At 48.5% G+C, this 16,365-nt stretch overlaps 2 protein-coding genes across 4 annotated transcripts; one reads left to right on the top strand and one right to left on the bottom strand.

Annotated features, from left to right (window-relative positions):
* Positions 1 to 351: 351 nt before the first annotated feature.
* Positions 352 to 9,795, top strand: mapkap1 (MAPK associated protein 1). Of its 3 annotated transcripts, none has more exons than XM_076029382.1 (13): positions 352 to 508; positions 1,887 to 2,374; positions 5,621 to 5,659; positions 5,898 to 5,987; positions 6,074 to 6,222; positions 6,784 to 6,950; positions 7,126 to 7,302; positions 7,894 to 7,997; positions 8,089 to 8,196; positions 8,332 to 8,472; positions 8,604 to 8,741; positions 8,989 to 9,086; positions 9,490 to 9,795. In XM_076029382.1, the coding sequence occupies exons 2-13, from the start codon at positions 2,056 to 2,058 to the stop codon at positions 9,610 to 9,612; spliced, it is 1,653 nt and encodes a 550-aa protein (XP_075885497.1). In that variant the 5' UTR covers positions 352 to 508; positions 1,887 to 2,055; the 3' UTR covers positions 9,613 to 9,795. The 3 variants fall into 3 exon arrangements, with proteins under 3 accessions (XP_075885497.1, XP_075885496.1, XP_075885498.1); XM_076029381.1 differs by having other exon boundaries at positions 7,894 to 8,003; XM_076029383.1 differs by lacking the exon at positions 5,621 to 5,659 and having other exon boundaries at positions 7,894 to 8,003.
* A 110-nt stretch (positions 9,796 to 9,905) lies between these two features.
* Positions 9,906 to 16,130, bottom strand: LOC142890395 (apical junction component 1 homolog). Its single transcript, XM_076029380.1, has 3 exons — positions 15,807 to 16,130; positions 14,702 to 14,779; positions 9,906 to 14,033 (listed from the first exon to the last, which is right to left on the bottom strand). The coding sequence occupies exon 3, from the start codon at positions 13,962 to 13,964 to the stop codon at positions 10,731 to 10,733; it is 3,234 nt and encodes a 1,077-aa protein (XP_075885495.1). The 5' UTR covers positions 13,965 to 14,033; positions 14,702 to 14,779; positions 15,807 to 16,130; the 3' UTR covers positions 9,906 to 10,730.
* Positions 16,131 to 16,365: the final 235 nt, after the last annotated feature.

Below are 16,365 nucleotides of genomic sequence, written 5' to 3'. Positions count from 1 at the left end.
GAAAAGGCTAAACAGTGTCAGGATATCCACTTGATCACGTGGGCTGAAATACCAAGACTATCAAAAAAAAACAAAAGAGTCCACTTTTGCTACTCAGATTGTTGAAGCTTGAAGTTGAAATCTGGCTCAAGTCAAATCAAATCCGACAGGGACATTAACATATACATGTATCTTTCAGGACCTACTCACCGTCTTTATAGTAATATTCGGGCAATGAAATTTAGTCGGCAGCTCACATTACGGCGGTTGATAGTTTTACTTTCACTTCAGCGAACTACGCCATTTTTCGCCATACTGTCATCTCACGGTCCCCTCAGAGCCCCTGCCGATATATGACCGCCAGGTGGCAGTAATGCGACTCCACCGATACCAACAGCTGCGACCCGCAGAAAGACAGAAGAAGAAAGAGAAGGCGAAGAAGCAGAAGAAGAAGAAGCAGAAGAGGGCTAGCAGCAGTAGCTCCCAAATCGAGCTCCTGTTGTCAACAAAGCGTCATGGAGTGCAGCAGGTATTCATATTGATATCATAGTGATAGCATTGTTATTTTGCGATAGGTAGAAACGGTTGAATATGGTATTGACGGCTGTCATGTATTTACTTCCTGTACATACATATGAACTGTGTGTGTGTGTGTGTGTGTGTGTGTGTGTGTGTGTGTGTGTGTGTGTGTGTGTGTGTGTGTGTGTGTGTGTGTGTGTGTGTGTGTGTGTGTGTGAGACACTCGACATTGTGTTCATTCAATGCATACAGTCATAATAAATGCATGTGTGTGGTGTCAACACGGACGACCTGCGCCAGATGTCGACTGGGCGTAAAATGGACTGCGGTGGCGTAAATGTATGGTTTCATTGAAGCCAGGATGATCTGTTGTGTCTGTTGGCTGTTGGCGAGGTGTGACCTCAGTCTCCAAACTCCTCCATTATCATTATCTATCATGATGATGTCTGTAGTGTGATTAGAGAAGGTGTTGTGTCGGACATCGATGCTCTTGTGGGCTTGGATCTTTTTTTTATTTATTTTTTTATTATTATTATTTATTTATTTATTTTTTACTTCTTCCCACTCCTTCAACATAGACCACTATGTCTGTTGTTGTTTTATTCTTTACTTTTTAATTTTCATGTGTTCAAAAATCAACTTCAGTCAGTCAGTTAGTCAATCAGTCTACAATATACAAAACAAAAAATGCATTTTCCATCCTCCTAGTGATATGCAGTCGTTTCCTCCACTGAATATTTTTCTCACTTGGGACCTTTTTGGATAATGATTCATTTCATTACCTTCTATCTTCAAAATTAGTAAATAAATAAATAAATAAAAAATATCCGAACCTCGGCTGCCACAACTGCGTCTTTTAGGTGCTGTGTCTTTTCTTCCTTTGCACGGCCTTTGACTGCTTGGTCCAGTTTAAACAGCATCATTATTTGTCCCAGGAGACAATTAGAATCAAACAATGGACCAATAATCCCGAAATCCATCCAGTACTTTAGAGTTGGTCTCACCGACTCCTCCAAGTCCACTCGTTGTGTAGTTCTGACCTTGTTTTAAAATGTTAAGGACCAGCAGCAGTTTGGTCCAAGCAGCAGCAACTCAGAAAAACCTCTCTGGAATGTTTAGAAGCGACTCTGGAAGACACTGGGAGGCGCTGGGAGACCATGAGGTGCAATCATTCACATTCAGCAGCGTTCAGTAAACTAAAAACTCTTTCTTAATCTATGATGCCAATTCAATGTGTTGGCAAATTTTGCATGTTTCACTGCAGCCACAATCATGCATGATGACGTCAGAGGGTCAGAATTTGTCCAGTTTTATTCGTCAAACGTAATATTAAATTGTTCAACTTATTTTCAGAGGCCTTATTTAACTATCGACTGTCTTTCTCACAGGGGTCCCTTTTGCTGCAGTTTGGAGAGAGAAGAAAAGCGCGTCAAGAAATGAAGTGCATGTCGGCATCATTTCCTGCTTTATGAAACGCTGAGATTGGATTGTTTGGAATAAACACGAGAGAGAGACTAAACATTGAAGGCCAGTTAGTGGCGCTGGGAAGCAGAGGTCATGGCTTTCCTGGACAATCCCACAATCATTCTGGCTCACATCCGCCAGTCTCACGTCACCAGCGATGACACAGGAATGTGTGAGATGGTGCTGATCGATCAGGACGTTGATCTGGAGAAGTGCCCGCTGGCTCTGCTGTCTGGCACCAGCGGCGGCAGCAGCAGTGGCGGCAGTGGTGGTGGTGGTGGCGGCTCGGCGGTGGCGGCTCCCTTCACTGAGGGGGGCGGAGCTGCTCCAGACGGCCACTCCTGTGACCTCTCCCAGTCCATGGACATCACCTCCAGCTGGGACTTTGGCATTCGTCGGCGCTCCAACACAGGTACGTTTCTCTCAGGGTCCGGCTTGGTTTGATGGTTCTGTTTGTCCTGCCCCTTCTGCAGGTTGATTTGTGGGCCATAAAGTTTTATTTTGCTTCTGTTTGGAGGAGGGTTTGTGTGCTTAATCTGCTTCAGCGACTAAATGAGGTTAAAGGTCAGATTTTGGGCTGTTGAAGGTTGTGGCTGCCACGGCAGAAGCATGGATTGTATATCAAGTCACGCTTCAAATGTATATTTGTTGAGGTGCGTAACCACCAAATCACGATCATAATGCAGTGGAGGTGTGGGACGGCCGTGGAACGCAGGCGGTCCTGGACAGCACGGTTTTGAAGGGATTGTGGGATCAAATTGCTTCTTGGAAATGATGGAAATGAGCAGAAGTGTCCGTTTTAAATTGTTGTGATTGATTACATTTCATGAAGGATGGAGTCACACTGGGCAGTCTGTACAGTGCATTGGAAAGCTACAGTCTTCCTCACTGCACTGGTGTGAGCAGTCTGTGCAGTGCTTCACCTCCTTGGCCCTGGCATGGGTGAAGGAGGTGCAGGTGGTCTCTTCAACCCAACATGAACAAAAATCCCATTTTTCAATTGATGCCTCAGAATCTAACTGGCACTGGTGTGATTGCACCTTAGCACACAAGCCTTGCATACAGAGCAGTGTTAACTCCCACCGGCAGGTCAGGTCGGGAGGTGGATGCTGCATTAAAACACCAGACCTGCCCCACTAGTGGTCTGCTCCTCTCCCAATGCTCCATGACTCTGACCAGGAAGCTCCTCACCAATCATCTGCACTAGTACATCACTCACCCTCCAAATCGAACCCTTCATTCTAGATATTCCAGATGTTTTTCAGTCTCCATCACTATGGCTTTGTCTTCATTAGCTCCGTCCCTCTCCTTCTTTTCACGGCATTTGGTTGGTTGATGGACTCTAAACAGCACTGCAAGGACAGAGCGGTGGCCCAGGCATTTATCATCAGAAAATGGACAATTAATCACAAGATACATGAAGATTTATTGCGGAACGTTCCTCAATCCCACTTTACTTTGTGGCGGGATTCCAAGATATGTGAAAGCTCTGAAATAAGCCAAGCACAGCGTGGTGTGGACTCAGTAGCTGTTTGAGGTAAGTCTCCGTGGACCACCTGGAGCTCACCCGCTACAACACGCTGCTGCAGCCTGACTGGAAAGCTTGTTGGTCCAGTGGCACCTCACAGTGGGGCGTCCTTGGGTCCTCAGCCCTCCTCTGGACATCGTCCTCCACCTCCATGCATCGATGACAGTGGCAGAGGAAGAGAAAGCTGTATGGAGGCACACCAGAAGTCACCAGGAAGGCATCTTCCCTGGGGCCGGCGGCGCCACTGCTCCTCCAGCAGAGCCTGGATCACCTGCATCTCCTCCAGCAGAGCCTGGATCACCTGCATCTCCTCCAGCAGACCCTGGATCACCTGTCTCTCCTCCAGCGGACCCTGGATCACCTGCATCTCCTCCAGCAGAGCCTGGATCACCTGCATCTCCTCCAGCAGACCCTGGATCACCTGTCTCTCCTCCAGCGGACCCTGGATCACCTGCATCTCCTCCAGCAGAGCCTGGATCACCTGCATCTCCTCCGGCGGACCCTGGATCACCTGCATCTCCTCCAGTGGACCCTGGATCACCTGCATCTCCTCCAGGAGACCCTGGATCACCTGCATCTCGTCCAGCGGACCCCGGATCACCTGCATCTCCTCCAGTGGACCCTGGATCACCTGCATCTCCTCCAGTGGACCCTGGATCACCTGCATCTCCTCCAGCAGACCCCGGATCACCTGCATCTCCTCCAGTGGACCCTGGATCACCTGCATCTCCTCCAGCGGACCCTGGATCACCTGTCTCTCCTCCAGTGGACCCTGGATCACCTGCATCTCCTCCAGTGGACCCTGGATCACCTGTCTCTCCTCCAGTGGACCCTGGATCACCTGCATCTCCTCCAGTGGACCCTGGATCACCTGCATCTCCTCCAGCAGACCCTGGATCACCTGCATCTCCTCCAGCAGACCCTGGATCACCTGCATCTCCTCCAGTGGACCCTGGATCACCTGCATCTCCTCCAGTGGACCCTGGATCACCTGTCTCTCCTCCAGCGGACCCTGTGTCACCTTCAACTCCTCCAGTGGACCCTGGATCACCTGCATCTCCTCCAGTGGACCCTGGATCACCTGCATCTCCTCCAGCAGACCCTGGATCACCTGCATCTCCTCCAGCATACCCTGGATCACCTGCATCTCCTCCAGTGGACCCTGGATCACCTGCATCTCCTCCAGTGGACCCTGGATCACCTGCGTCTCCTCCAGTGGACCCTGTGTCACCTTCAACTCCTCCAGTGGACCCTGGATCACCTGTCTCTCCTCCAGCGGACCCTGTGTCACCTTCAACTCCTCCAGCGGACCCTGGATCACCTGCGTCTCCTCCAGCGGACCCTGGATCACCTGCGTCTCCTCCAGTGGACCCTGTGTCACCTGCATCTCCTCCAGTGGACCCTGGTTAACCTGTGTTTCCTCCAGTGGACCCTGGTTAACCTGCGTCTCCTCCAGCAGGTGTGCAGACTTACTTCACTCACCTGTGACTGGTTGGATGGACTCAGTGAAGCAGCTTGTGGCTCCTCCCTGTCCAGCAGCTGCAGCAGCAGGGTGGAAGTGGGGCGCTCCCAACTGCAGAGTCCACCATTGCTGGTCAACCACAACTGTGGAATTCATGCACACACACACACACACACACACACACACACACACACACACACACACACACACACACACACACAAACCAGTGATTCAGTCTTGGGTACGTCAGGTCAGAAATAATAAAGTCATATTAATATTAAGATGAACTGCTGTTGATTCAAATGAGTTCACCTTAACAAATATTGATCAGGTTTTGGGTCTCGCATATGAAGCAATGCTTCTGCTGGACTTTCTATTGGCTTTGACCTATCGTTGTCTAATTCCAGCTGTCTTTCACCAATGAGTTTGCTCCATTGAAGGTGGAACGGGGGTCTGGCCAGAGTCTAGTACGCTTTGGTTCTTCAGTCCTAGTGCAGGTCACTCTAAAATGGATCAAGCTCTTCTAACACTGATTTTGTGATCTTGGGGAGAGTGACCATTAGTGCTGGCTCGGCTTCATTTTCAAACCACATCTTGGGAATGCTGGTTGTGGTTCTGGGTCAGATTTGCAGAATGAAAGCACTGACTGGCAGTGGCTGTCTCATCAGGACTCCAACACGACAGCCAAGAGAAACCAGTGGCTGCTGGTAAGATCAACTGGATTTCAAATAAACCAATGAAACACTGTTTAGTTCTTCTATGTCCACTGTGTGTATTGTTCTACTGTCATTCTGTGGAGGAGCACCAACTGGAAGGGTTGACCCTGTCAAACCCAACTCACCTGCAACTCAACCTTTCTACAGTATATGGTGATTCTTCTATTGATGCTTTTCCAGGTGTGTTTTTTAACACTGGTTTTGACTGAAGTGTTTCTTGTTGTTTCAGCCCAAAGACTTGAAAGGTTGAGGAAAGAGCGCCAGAACCAAATCAAGTGTAAAAACATCCAATGGAAAGAGACCACGTCCTTCCAATCGGGTAACGCGTCATTGACATTTCTAAAATGCATAGTCGGGTGTTTATTGAGCAGATGTTGGAGCAACTTTTTCATCTTTTCTTTCCAGTCGATGATTCGCGGTCACTGTTTGAGAAACGTGACTTTAAGGAGCGCCAGCGGACACTTGGGACCAAATCCACACTGTCCATGCGGCTGGAGCAGTGTCCCCAGCAGCTCAACAACCCCTTCAATGAGTACTCTAAATTTGATGGCAAGGTGAACCATTCCACCGTCTCCCTAAATCACTTTACACACTCAAGCAGCCAACAAGCCTGTTGTTGCAAGTAGCTGGATGCAGTGTTCTGGTGGTGAGCCACCTCATAGGAGGAAACAACCCATGAACCTGGGAGATGATGGAGAAGACACGGTGCTGGAATGTCAATGGAAAATCAAGCAAAGTTGCAACCAATGTTGTCTCTGAAGCCCCACCAGGGTGTTTAGCTCTTAGAACCACCCAGAACCATCCAGAACCACCAGGGTGTTTAGCTCTTAGAACCACCCAGGACCACCCAGAACCAGCAGGGTGTTTAGCTCTCAGAACCACCCAGAACCAACAGGGGGTTTTGCTCTTAGAACCACCCAGAACCAACATAATGGACCGTAGTTTGCCCACACCTGGGATAGCGGAGGCTGTTGACTGTCTGGCCTGGCACCAGTCAATCCCACTAAACTGCAAAGACTCATGGGTTAATCAGGGGGTCCGACCCCCCCCCCCCCCACCCACCTCTGCGACTGCAGTCATCTTTTCTTTGTTCACTCTCTGCTTTGTCCTTTCAGGGTCACATCGGCACCACGGCCACCAAGAAGATCGACGTCTACCTGTCCATGGCCCAGGAGAAGGTGCATCCCATGACGGTGGTGACCATCGCCAACGCCCGCGTCCACGACCTGATTGGCCTGATCTGTTGGCAGTACACCAGTGAGAGTCGCGAACCCAAACTCAGGTGGGAGTCAGTTTACATGAGAGAAGCAGCCGGGTTGGTGGGCTTGGTGTGTGTGTGTGTGTGTGTGTGTGGGGGGGGGGGGGGGGGGGGGGGACAGAATTCACTTCCAATGCATTGAATTTGAGTTCTGCTGTGCATTGAAGAAGCGCCGTGCTGCCCCCCCCCTCCTACACAGTGAGAACGTCAACGCCTACTGTCTGCACATCGCCGAGGACGACGGCGAGGTGGACACCGACTTCCCTCCGCTGGACTCTGGAGAACCCATCCACAAGTTTGGCTTCAGCACCCTGGCGCTGGTGGAGAAGTACTCCTCACCAGGACTCACCTCCAGGCAGTCGCTCTTCGTCAGGATGTAAGGAACCAGCCGGTGGTGTCTGGCACCGGTCACCTTCTCACCAGTGATGGCTTTACTGTATTGATGGCTGTGATGTAGTCTGGTTTCTGGTCACGTGACCCTTTGTTCTCCTTCGGCCAATCCCAGCGTCACCTGGGACAGGAAGTTGTTGGCAAACGCTTTCGTCTGTCTTGCGCGGGCCAAGAATTTCACCTCTTGCGGCCCAGTACCGATGGCCCAGTACCGATGGCCCAGTACAGATGGCCCAGTACCGATGGCCCAGTACCGAGGACCTAGTACCGATGGCCCAGTACCGATGGCCCAGTAGGTCGGCTTCAGTTTATCCCAATTCTTTTCATTTTGGGAGGAACTGAAGTGAAGACTGTAAACTCTGGCGGAGAGCAGCAGAGGAAACACAAAGTCTCCACAATGAGACCCACGGCGCACTAGCAGCCTGCGCTAGCAGTGTAGCGCCTTCTAGTTTAGGACCTTGCTAACTCATTGACTCCAGCCAGCTGGATGCTCATCCAGGAAGCCACTAGAGGTGAGACCTTCATCACCACTTCACTAATATAATTCCAATGTCTCCCTTTGCTTTCCCCACTGTAGAAATGCTGCTCATGGCTTCTCATTGATCCCTGTGGACAGTCTGAAGGTCTCCATGAAGGAAATTCTGCAGAAAGCAATGAAAAAGAGAAAAGGCTCCCAGAAAAGTGCCGGTAAGGAGTTGGAAAAACGGTCGTACAGTAGTGACCCGTTCCCGGGTGAGGAGTGCCGCTCTGACCAATCCCGTCCCTCCCACAGGTCCAATGTATCGGCTGGAAAAGCAAACACAGCCAAACGTCTCGGTGGACCTGGAGTCCACGCTGGAGAACCAGAACACGCTGGAGTTCTGCCTGGTGCGAGAGAACAGTGAGTCCATACACCAACTTCACCAACTACTACACATATAGATGCTCTTTATTGAGTGATGAGTGTGTATGCACGTGTGTATTTATACATGTAGTACGTGTGACTGACGGCTTGATGTTGTGCCGGTGTCTCCAGGCTCCAGGGGTGAGGAGAGCTCTGAGGAGGACCCACCCATCGACATCACCACAGTCCAGGACATGCTGAGCAGCCACCACTACAAGTCCTTCAAGATCAGCATGATCCACAAGCTGCGCTTCACCACAGAGGTCCAGCTGGGTACGCACTGCAGCGCCCCCTGCTGCGCTGCATGGTCGTCTCTGCGCTTTTTACAATATGTGAAACTTTGTGTATCTCTTCCACTGCTGCGTTGGGTCTCGGGGGCAACGGTCTCATCTCTTCCTCCTCAGGTGTTTCAGGAGAGAAGCTGGAGATCGACCCGGTCACCAGCCAGAAGGCCACCACCAAGTTCTGGATTCGACAGAAGCCCATCTCCATCGACTCGGACCACCTGTGTGCCTGTGACCTGGTGGAAGAGAGAAGCCCCAGTGAGTCCAGTCAGACCAGTCACTCTGCTGCTCTTCTTCTGCATGTTCCTTTATGTCCCATGTTGTGGTGTGTGTGTGTGTGTGTGTGTGTGTGTGTGTGTGTGTGTGTGTGTGTGTGTGTGTGTGTGTGTGTGTGTGTGTGTGTGTGTGTGTGTGTGTGTGTGTGTGTGTGTGTGTGTGTGTGTGTGGTCTTCCATGCACCGTTGTCTATTTCCTTGCAGTAAACAAAGTCTCCTGTGTCTTCCAGGTTACGCCATATTTAAACTGACCTATCTCAGTAATCACGACTACAAGCCGCTCTACTTCGAGTCGGATGCAGCGACAGTCAATGAAATTGTGCTGAAGGTGAGTTGTGTTGGTTCGAGCTTGGTGTTGCGTGTCTCAGCCCTGAGAGTGCCAGGGTCAGTTGTCATGTAGTGATGCAGTGTTTTCTATATGCAGTCCTCAGGTTCTTCTTTCATTGGACTCAAGTAGGAAAATATTGATTTGGCAAAACATGAGGCTCGAATGGAAATGTGTTGTGGTGTAGCAGCTGCTAATGACTTCCACCATCACTGTCTGATTCATGTCATCATTATTTCTCTCTTTATTCTTCTGCCCACTGCTTTGTGAAGGGAAATGTGTGACTTTCTGTTTAAACATTAAAGATGTTCTGGTCCGATAACTGAGGCTGATATTAGATGTAACAGTCATTCTTGAATCATGAGTTATTATTGTTGTTGTTGTTCTGACGTTGCTTTACCTGCAGGTGAACTACATCCTGGAGTCTCGAGCCAGCAGTTCTCGAGCTGATTACTTTGCCCAGAAGCAGCGCAAACTGAGCCGCCGGACCAGCTTCAGTTTCCAGAAGGAAAGGAAGAGCATGCAGTGAAAAGTTGCCACCACAAGACTTTTTTTTTAATGCAGCGTAATAGAAATCTCAGAGCAGACGTGGAAAGTAAAGAAGTAACATAAGCAAAGCTCTTTTCCTTGGCTGGTGAAGGTAGAAGAGCCTCCATTGGAAAGTTTGGGGAACATCTTGTTATCATTTTCTTCAATAAAGTGTGAATTTTAACCTCCGTGTGCTGTCATTCCTTCTCTCTCCCGCGCTCTCGCTCGTCCTTTTTTCCTAAGCTGCCATGGTTTCAGTGTAGATCAGCAGCAGCAAGAAGGTTTGACACGGACCTACTTAACTAAATGTTTTATTACAGTCTCAGTAGAAAGTTTCACACAGCAACAAAACACGTGTTATTTTCCAGTGTTGTTGGTTTTTCTTTATAGACGACCATCCTGCACATTCAGCACCAGGGGTCAAAGGTGACTGTGCCCTCTCCCACTCTCTATCACCGCTTTATTACTGTACAAATGGACATAAAGGAGAGACGGTGAGAACAGAGCGAGCACGTTACAGGAAGGACACACTGAGAGAGGCGGAGCTAAAACTCAGCACAGTTTACACACTCAGATGAAAATCATATTTGCATAGCATGTTGTTGCAGCCAGAATAATAATTTTTTGCAAATGTTAAAGGGGAATACATTTATTTTCTGCAATACAATTTTAGTGATGTGAGACTGAAAAAAATTAAATTAAAAAAACCTGTAATGGAAAACACGACACAGCAAGTCATGAGTAACACACAGTTTTCTATCTTTTATTGCAGTGTTTTCTCTTTCAGAAATCTTTACTGAGTTCACTGCAATCTGATCACAGCGTAGTTCAATGATATGTCAGATAAAATACTATTGTAAAAAAAATATTCAGAAGGAATTCTGTCTATTTTCTTTTCTCTCTCAGCCTGAACTTGAAAATGCAGGTCGAGCGACAAACAGATGAAAATCTCCAGGAAGAAAACAACAATCTTGATAAATGGGAATGTAGAATAAATTCCCGTTTTTAGTAAGTTGGGAAATTTTATTTGTTGATAAATATTTATGATATGTCAACATGCACATGCACCACACACCCACACACACACAGACACACACACAAGCATAAGAGAGGTGCAAATCAGATGATGTCATCGAGGAGGTGTGGGGTTCCGACCCAGTCCAAGGTTCTGGGCTCAGACGCGGCCATGATCATGCACATAAACTGTTTGCCAGTTCTCTTATCGATGGGATAAATAGTCGTGGGTGTGAATCTTCTGTTGTTCTCCACAAACTCACAGAGTTGTCGGTACACCTGCGGGTACTCGTGGCGTAAGAAGATACCGCGGATCCTCAACTCGCGCTGAATGTTGATGAAACAAACCTCCCGGGCTTTCCTGCCCACCTCTCCTTCTTTGTCAATGTCTGTGGTTCCCGGCGGCGGAGTGAGGATTAACGTTTCCATTTCGCTCTCTTTCTTGTGAACGTTGCTATCGGGGCTGAAGGAGGCCAGCGCCACCTTGGCGTGTTTCCTGACGGCTGGAGCTTGGTTCCTCGGGGACGGCCCGTCGGCCGTTGGTTCGCCGACGGCGATGGATACATTCAGGATGAAACATTCGTTGGGATCGTACTCCTTGCCCGCTTCCTGCAGCTCTTTGCAGTACTCGCCTAAGTTGTCCTTGAAACTGGCGAGCTCTCGCAGAGACAGATATGTGGGAGATATCGTCAGACTACCCAGGCCGTACTGCAGAAAGCTACTGGAGGAGGCGGGGTTTGGAAAACCAAGGAAGACGACCCCTCGACCTCTGGACAGGTAGCCCACCTTGGCGATACGAGAGAAGACTCGGTGGACTTCGGCAGTTTCGCGGCAGTGTTTGATAATGTGGCGACACACGCTGCCAATCTTTCCGTACAGACAGCTTTCTTTGTGAATGTCCCAGTCCTCCCTGCGACAGTTCCGGGAACAGTAGTAGGTGTAGCAGCTGTGGCAGGATTTAAAGTACAGGCAAGCGTTGAAGAGAGTCTCTGTCCTCCGGCATTTGTCATTGGAGCACATCATGGTATCGTCTTCATCGGGGCTTTGGTCGGGGGAGCACTCTTCCACACTCTTCATGGCATCACTCGCTCTGTCCATGTCTTGAAAGCCATCATAGTGAATTCTGACTGAAGTTGGCTGCTTGTCAAGGGGAGCCGGTTCCCCCATTCCTGCCGTTGAACTCTTTCTGGACAGAGACACGGCTTCTTCTTCGTCAATCAACTTTTTCAGTTGGTCCAGAATGTCTTTACTTGCCCTCCTACTGGGTGGCTTGTAATCAGTTACCAGATTTGCCAAAAGCTCATCGAGTTGTTCGAGGCTCTGCTGCAGTGAGTCATCCTCATGTGCGTTCGCTTGTGGTGAACATTTGCAATCAAACTGCGATGGTCCTGGAGCCGCAGGGCTCCTGCTGTCAAACAGCTCACAGCCGGACGACCACCCTTTGGCTTTGTCAATGTTCCCAGGTAGAATGTCATCATCGGTGATTGTTATTTCAGGGGTGACGCACCAAAATCTGTCTCTGGCGCTCTTCGATGTTTCTGATGGGCTTCTGTCAATCAATGAGTTATCAGACATGGATAAGGCTGCATAGCGTCTTGGCGAACTAGAGAGATTAACAACTGCCGGCTGTGGTTTGTCTATCGTTACCCCTTTGGACCTTTTGAACTTCAGAACATCATCAAAGCTCTGACGACGATTGACAGAAACAGGCTGTTCTCTCTCTACGCAAGAGTTGAGGATATTGTCCCATGACCTTGAGTATGATTTAGAGTCTGTGGCAATTCTTTGGGACTCTAGAGTTGGGTTGGCATACCATGACGCTGACACAGGCTCATGCTGAATCTTCACTGGAGTAACGTGTGGTACTTGGGCAGCCAGGTTACTGGAATTAGCAGACGTTTCAGACCCATAAAACTCATCTAGTTGAGTTTGGACGACTCTTGCATGTTTCCGGCCTTCCGTGTAGTATACCTTTGCAGGTACGTGATGCTCCGGTGGTACCACATGCATGTTTCTGGAATAACAAAATCTCGGTGGGGCAGTCTGGATTGGAAAAGTGCTTGGATCTTCTCCATAGAATATTCTTGTTGGAGCGGTTTGTATGACATAGTGTCCTGGTTTGTTTGTAGCGTATGGTTTGGGATAAGGTGTCTTCCCAGGACAGGGGTAGGCTTCAGTCTCAAGACACCAAGGTCTTGGGCTTACAGGATGCATCTTTTGAGCCCTTGGATCTTGGACGTATTGCATTTTAGCATGATGAGGTCCTGCTGCGGCGTAATGTTCATTTTGAAAGGAAGAACAAGGTTGTGTCAACGTGGTAGCTGAGAAACGTGGATCACTGTAGTAGTAGCACTGGGGAGCTGTGTTTGGATTGCACTGAAGGTCATATTCCATATCATAGTAGTTCACTGAAGAGGGCACTGGATGCAAAGGGATCTCCATGGGTTGCATGTACCTGTTGATCTGAGCACCTTGTCGACTACCTGCGCTCACTGAGTCAGCAGTGCTCGGTGTCTTGGAATAGGTGAAATGTCGTGGCATGGTCAGACTCCGGCGACCCACACTGTAGTGCCTGTGCAGCGATGAGTCCACGTCGGCTTTAGCCTCTTGTCCGGCGTAACGTAACGCCGACTCATCGGGTTTGATGTCCACGCGACACCTGACGTGAGGACTGGTTGCTGATTTATCCACCACAGAATCCTCAGAAGTGTTGGCTACATAGTAAGAAGAATAGTCCATGCAGTCGTTTGCTCGAGGCTGCAGTTCAATAAGGTGGACCTCACCAATGTGTGCCCAGGGTGCTACGTCCACATTCTGGGACGGTTCTGGTCTACGCCATGGTTCTGGAGCCAGTTCTGGCTCTCTGCCCTTTCTGGAGGAAGACGAGCAGGGAACAGGGGTGAGCCTGGCAGGGACCCGAGAGGCACTCTTCGACCTCGTCCTTCTCTTCTGTTCGGAGGTCACGACCTTGCTGGCCATGTCCGCCGCCACTTTTGGAGGCGTCGACCTATGGCTCAGAATATCTGGAGCAGAAAAGCGAAACCTCTGCTGGAGTCCTAAGGTATTCCACGATGCATCAGGTTTATTTGCATACCTCTCCGCCTTTCTGTATGGGGACTCCATGGAGTACTTTTGTAGTTTTAGGTCATCCGGTAATTTGTCGACACAGCTGAAGTGTCCTTGGTTGTGTGTGAGCGTCGGGTTCTGCCTCGTGCGCTGCTCTGTACGATTACATGGCTTAACAGTTTGTAAGGACTTTTTCTCCGAGGAAACCAGGAGCACTTTGATATCTTGAGGAGAAGCTGATAACAGGGTGTCAGCGAGATCTGTGCGTGTCATCTTAAAGCAACTGGTCCGGCTCGGTCCATTTGTCCATCCATGATTTATTGATGGTTTTGCCTGCAAAGCCTAAAAATACAAAACAAAGAAAATAAATCAATAATGACTTTTGCTCCAGATATTAAATAAAACCGACATATTTTTTTAATATTTTGCATCTTTATAATTTTGAAAAAAAAGTTGTTTGGGTAATTCTAAATATAATGATGCAAGGGAACCTTGTAATAATAACAAACCGAACCCAATGTGCAACACTGCCATGGAGTTTGCTTTGCTGTACTGAATGGGTGAATACCACATAGCATATAACACAAAGGAAGGATGAGCAAAATGATAGCGGCACGGGGCCGCTTTAAGAGACACAGTGGAAACACATAATAATCAAATAATAATAATAATAATAATAATAATAATAATAATAATAATAATAATAATAATAATAATTTCTATTTCTAAACACTTTTCATAATAAAATCTCAAAGTGCACATCAAATTGTGTGATTTCTCGTACTGAACTGACTTGAAACGCTCGTTCACTGTTAGGACCTACAGACGTGTTTTATTTTGTCATACACAATGCAACCACAGTGCAGTCAGATCTGTTGTTAGAAAGCAGGTCGTTCCTCGCACACGCGCTACTTTCACAGCCTGCGTTCTTTTTGAAAGGACGGTCGGTGGTCTTACAAGTGTGTGTTGCTAAATGCTGGAATAGCGAGCGGTGCAGACGGAACACTCACTGATGTGGCACTTCAGTAGCTTGACAGACGGACGTTCGTCCTGCGGCAAACATAACAGAGACCAACTGGATTCTCCAACTGCAGGTACACACATGGAAAGAAAAAGTGGGAAAGATGTTCAGTCACTGTTGAAGTTAAAATAAATAATAATAATATTTCAATAACCCCATCCTCCCGATTGTGTCTCAATACCAATAACGTCAATGTGCTCAACACGCAGGAGGCCTGAAATTAAGTGACAATATTTTATGCAGCTTCATAGTTATTTCTCATCAGTTAGCAGCATCGGCTTCTGTTCATCCTTCCACCAGGGGGCGACCCACTGTTCCCTTTTCCCTTTGCTGAATAATGCCTGAAAACATGTTGGCTGATCTTCAAGACATTTCACTGACTATTAGTAACAATAATATATATATATATTTTTTTTTCGCTTTTTCACTAGGTTACTAGGTTAACAGGATTTCGCACAGTGCATCTGACTGTATGATGGTGTGACCTCTTCACTGGCAGCATCCAGCTGCTGCTGCAGCTGTCACTGCTGCTGCTGGAGTGACATTAGAATATTTGCAGTGCAGTCTCTGCAACCAAACCCTTCCTCTGCAGCAACGACCTGCTAAAACACTAGCAAACAAACTGCTAGTATTGCTATTACCGGCTAAAGTCAATGACTGCTGCTGCTGCTGCTGCAGCCTCGAGCCCCAGTCCTGCTGAGGATGACGTCACTGTTCTGAGGAGGCTCCATAGGACAACCTCGGGGTTTTTTTTCTTTTTCTTTTTTTTTGTTGCGGTCGTCCATGCAGCAGCGACCGCACCGGACAGAAAGATCACACCGCAAAAAGCAGCGAGAAAAATATTCCCCACTACTACTACTACTACTATTTGTAGTAGTAGTAGTAGTAGTAGTAGTAGTATTACTCCTGGTACTACTACTAATACTAATGATAAATGATGATAATGGGTAATATTTGTACCTACTGCTCCTTAAAGACGTCGATTAATGAGCTCCAGTGAGCAAAGTTTCATCGTTTCCATGCGCAATTGTTTCCTTTTGATTTTCATTCCACGTCAATAAATTGGCGCAAAAGTGCGCAATGGAGGAACAAACCTGGAAGCGTCCAAAAGGCTCCACCGTCCTACCGAGTCAGAGCGGTCCGGTCCGGTCCGGTCCGGTCCAAGGCGGCGGTGATGAAGCGTTAACAGTCAGGAATGATGTCGAGCCGAGCGACAATGAAGCAGAACCTCAATCAATCCGTCCATCAATCAATCATCCATCCCATCCATCCCATCACTGCCGCCGCTCCTCCTCCATCCCCTCGGTGGGAACCTTCCGATGTGACTCTGACCTTTCCCCAACGAACGTCGTCGCTGCTGCGTGACGACGTCGCATCATCGCCGCACCGTCCACACGTGACCACCGGCAGGCACGCAGAGTCCATCCGGGGTTTGTCGGCCCCTGGTGGCCAAGGGATGAAATTGGCCCAACATTTGTGCACTCCAGACCATGTAGCTCGTGCAGACCCGCAGTGTGGGAAATACAGGGGGCCCTCCGAGGAGGGTCGGACCCCCTCCCGATGAACCCTTGAAAAATTTTAAAGGGTTTCATGTTTTTTGTTTTTTTTTTCTTTTCAGAAAGCTAATTAACAAAAACAAAAACAATATATTAT

The sequence above is a fragment of the Nelusetta ayraudi genome, unplaced genomic scaffold, assembly GCF_046127955.1.
Source record: "Nelusetta ayraudi isolate G7.1 ecotype Tasmania unplaced genomic scaffold, CSIRO-AGI_Nayr_v1 ptg000026l, whole genome shotgun sequence".
NCBI lineage: Eukaryota > Metazoa > Chordata > Actinopteri > Tetraodontiformes > Monacanthidae > Nelusetta > Nelusetta ayraudi.
The sequence above is the reverse complement of the archived record's forward strand: the minus strand, read 5'-3'. Positions and strand labels throughout refer to the sequence as shown.

Bases quoted from the DNA above. Each gene is read 5' to 3' on its own strand.
- mapkap1 (XM_076029381.1), top strand. From the start codon at position 2,056: ATGGCTTTCCTGGACAATCCCACAATCATTCTGGCTCACATCCGCCAG. The intron at 5,660-5,897 runs GTAAGATCAACT...TTGTTGTTTCAG, and splicing joins AGAGAAACCAGTGGCTGCTG to CCCAAAGACTTGAAAGGTTG. The intron at 5,988-6,073 runs GTAACGCGTCAT...TTTTCTTTCCAG, and splicing joins GACCACGTCCTTCCAATCGG to TCGATGATTCGCGGTCACTG.
- LOC142890395 (XM_076029380.1), bottom strand. From the start codon at position 13,964: ATGACACGCACAGATCTCGCTGACACCCTGTTATCAGCTTCTCCTCAA.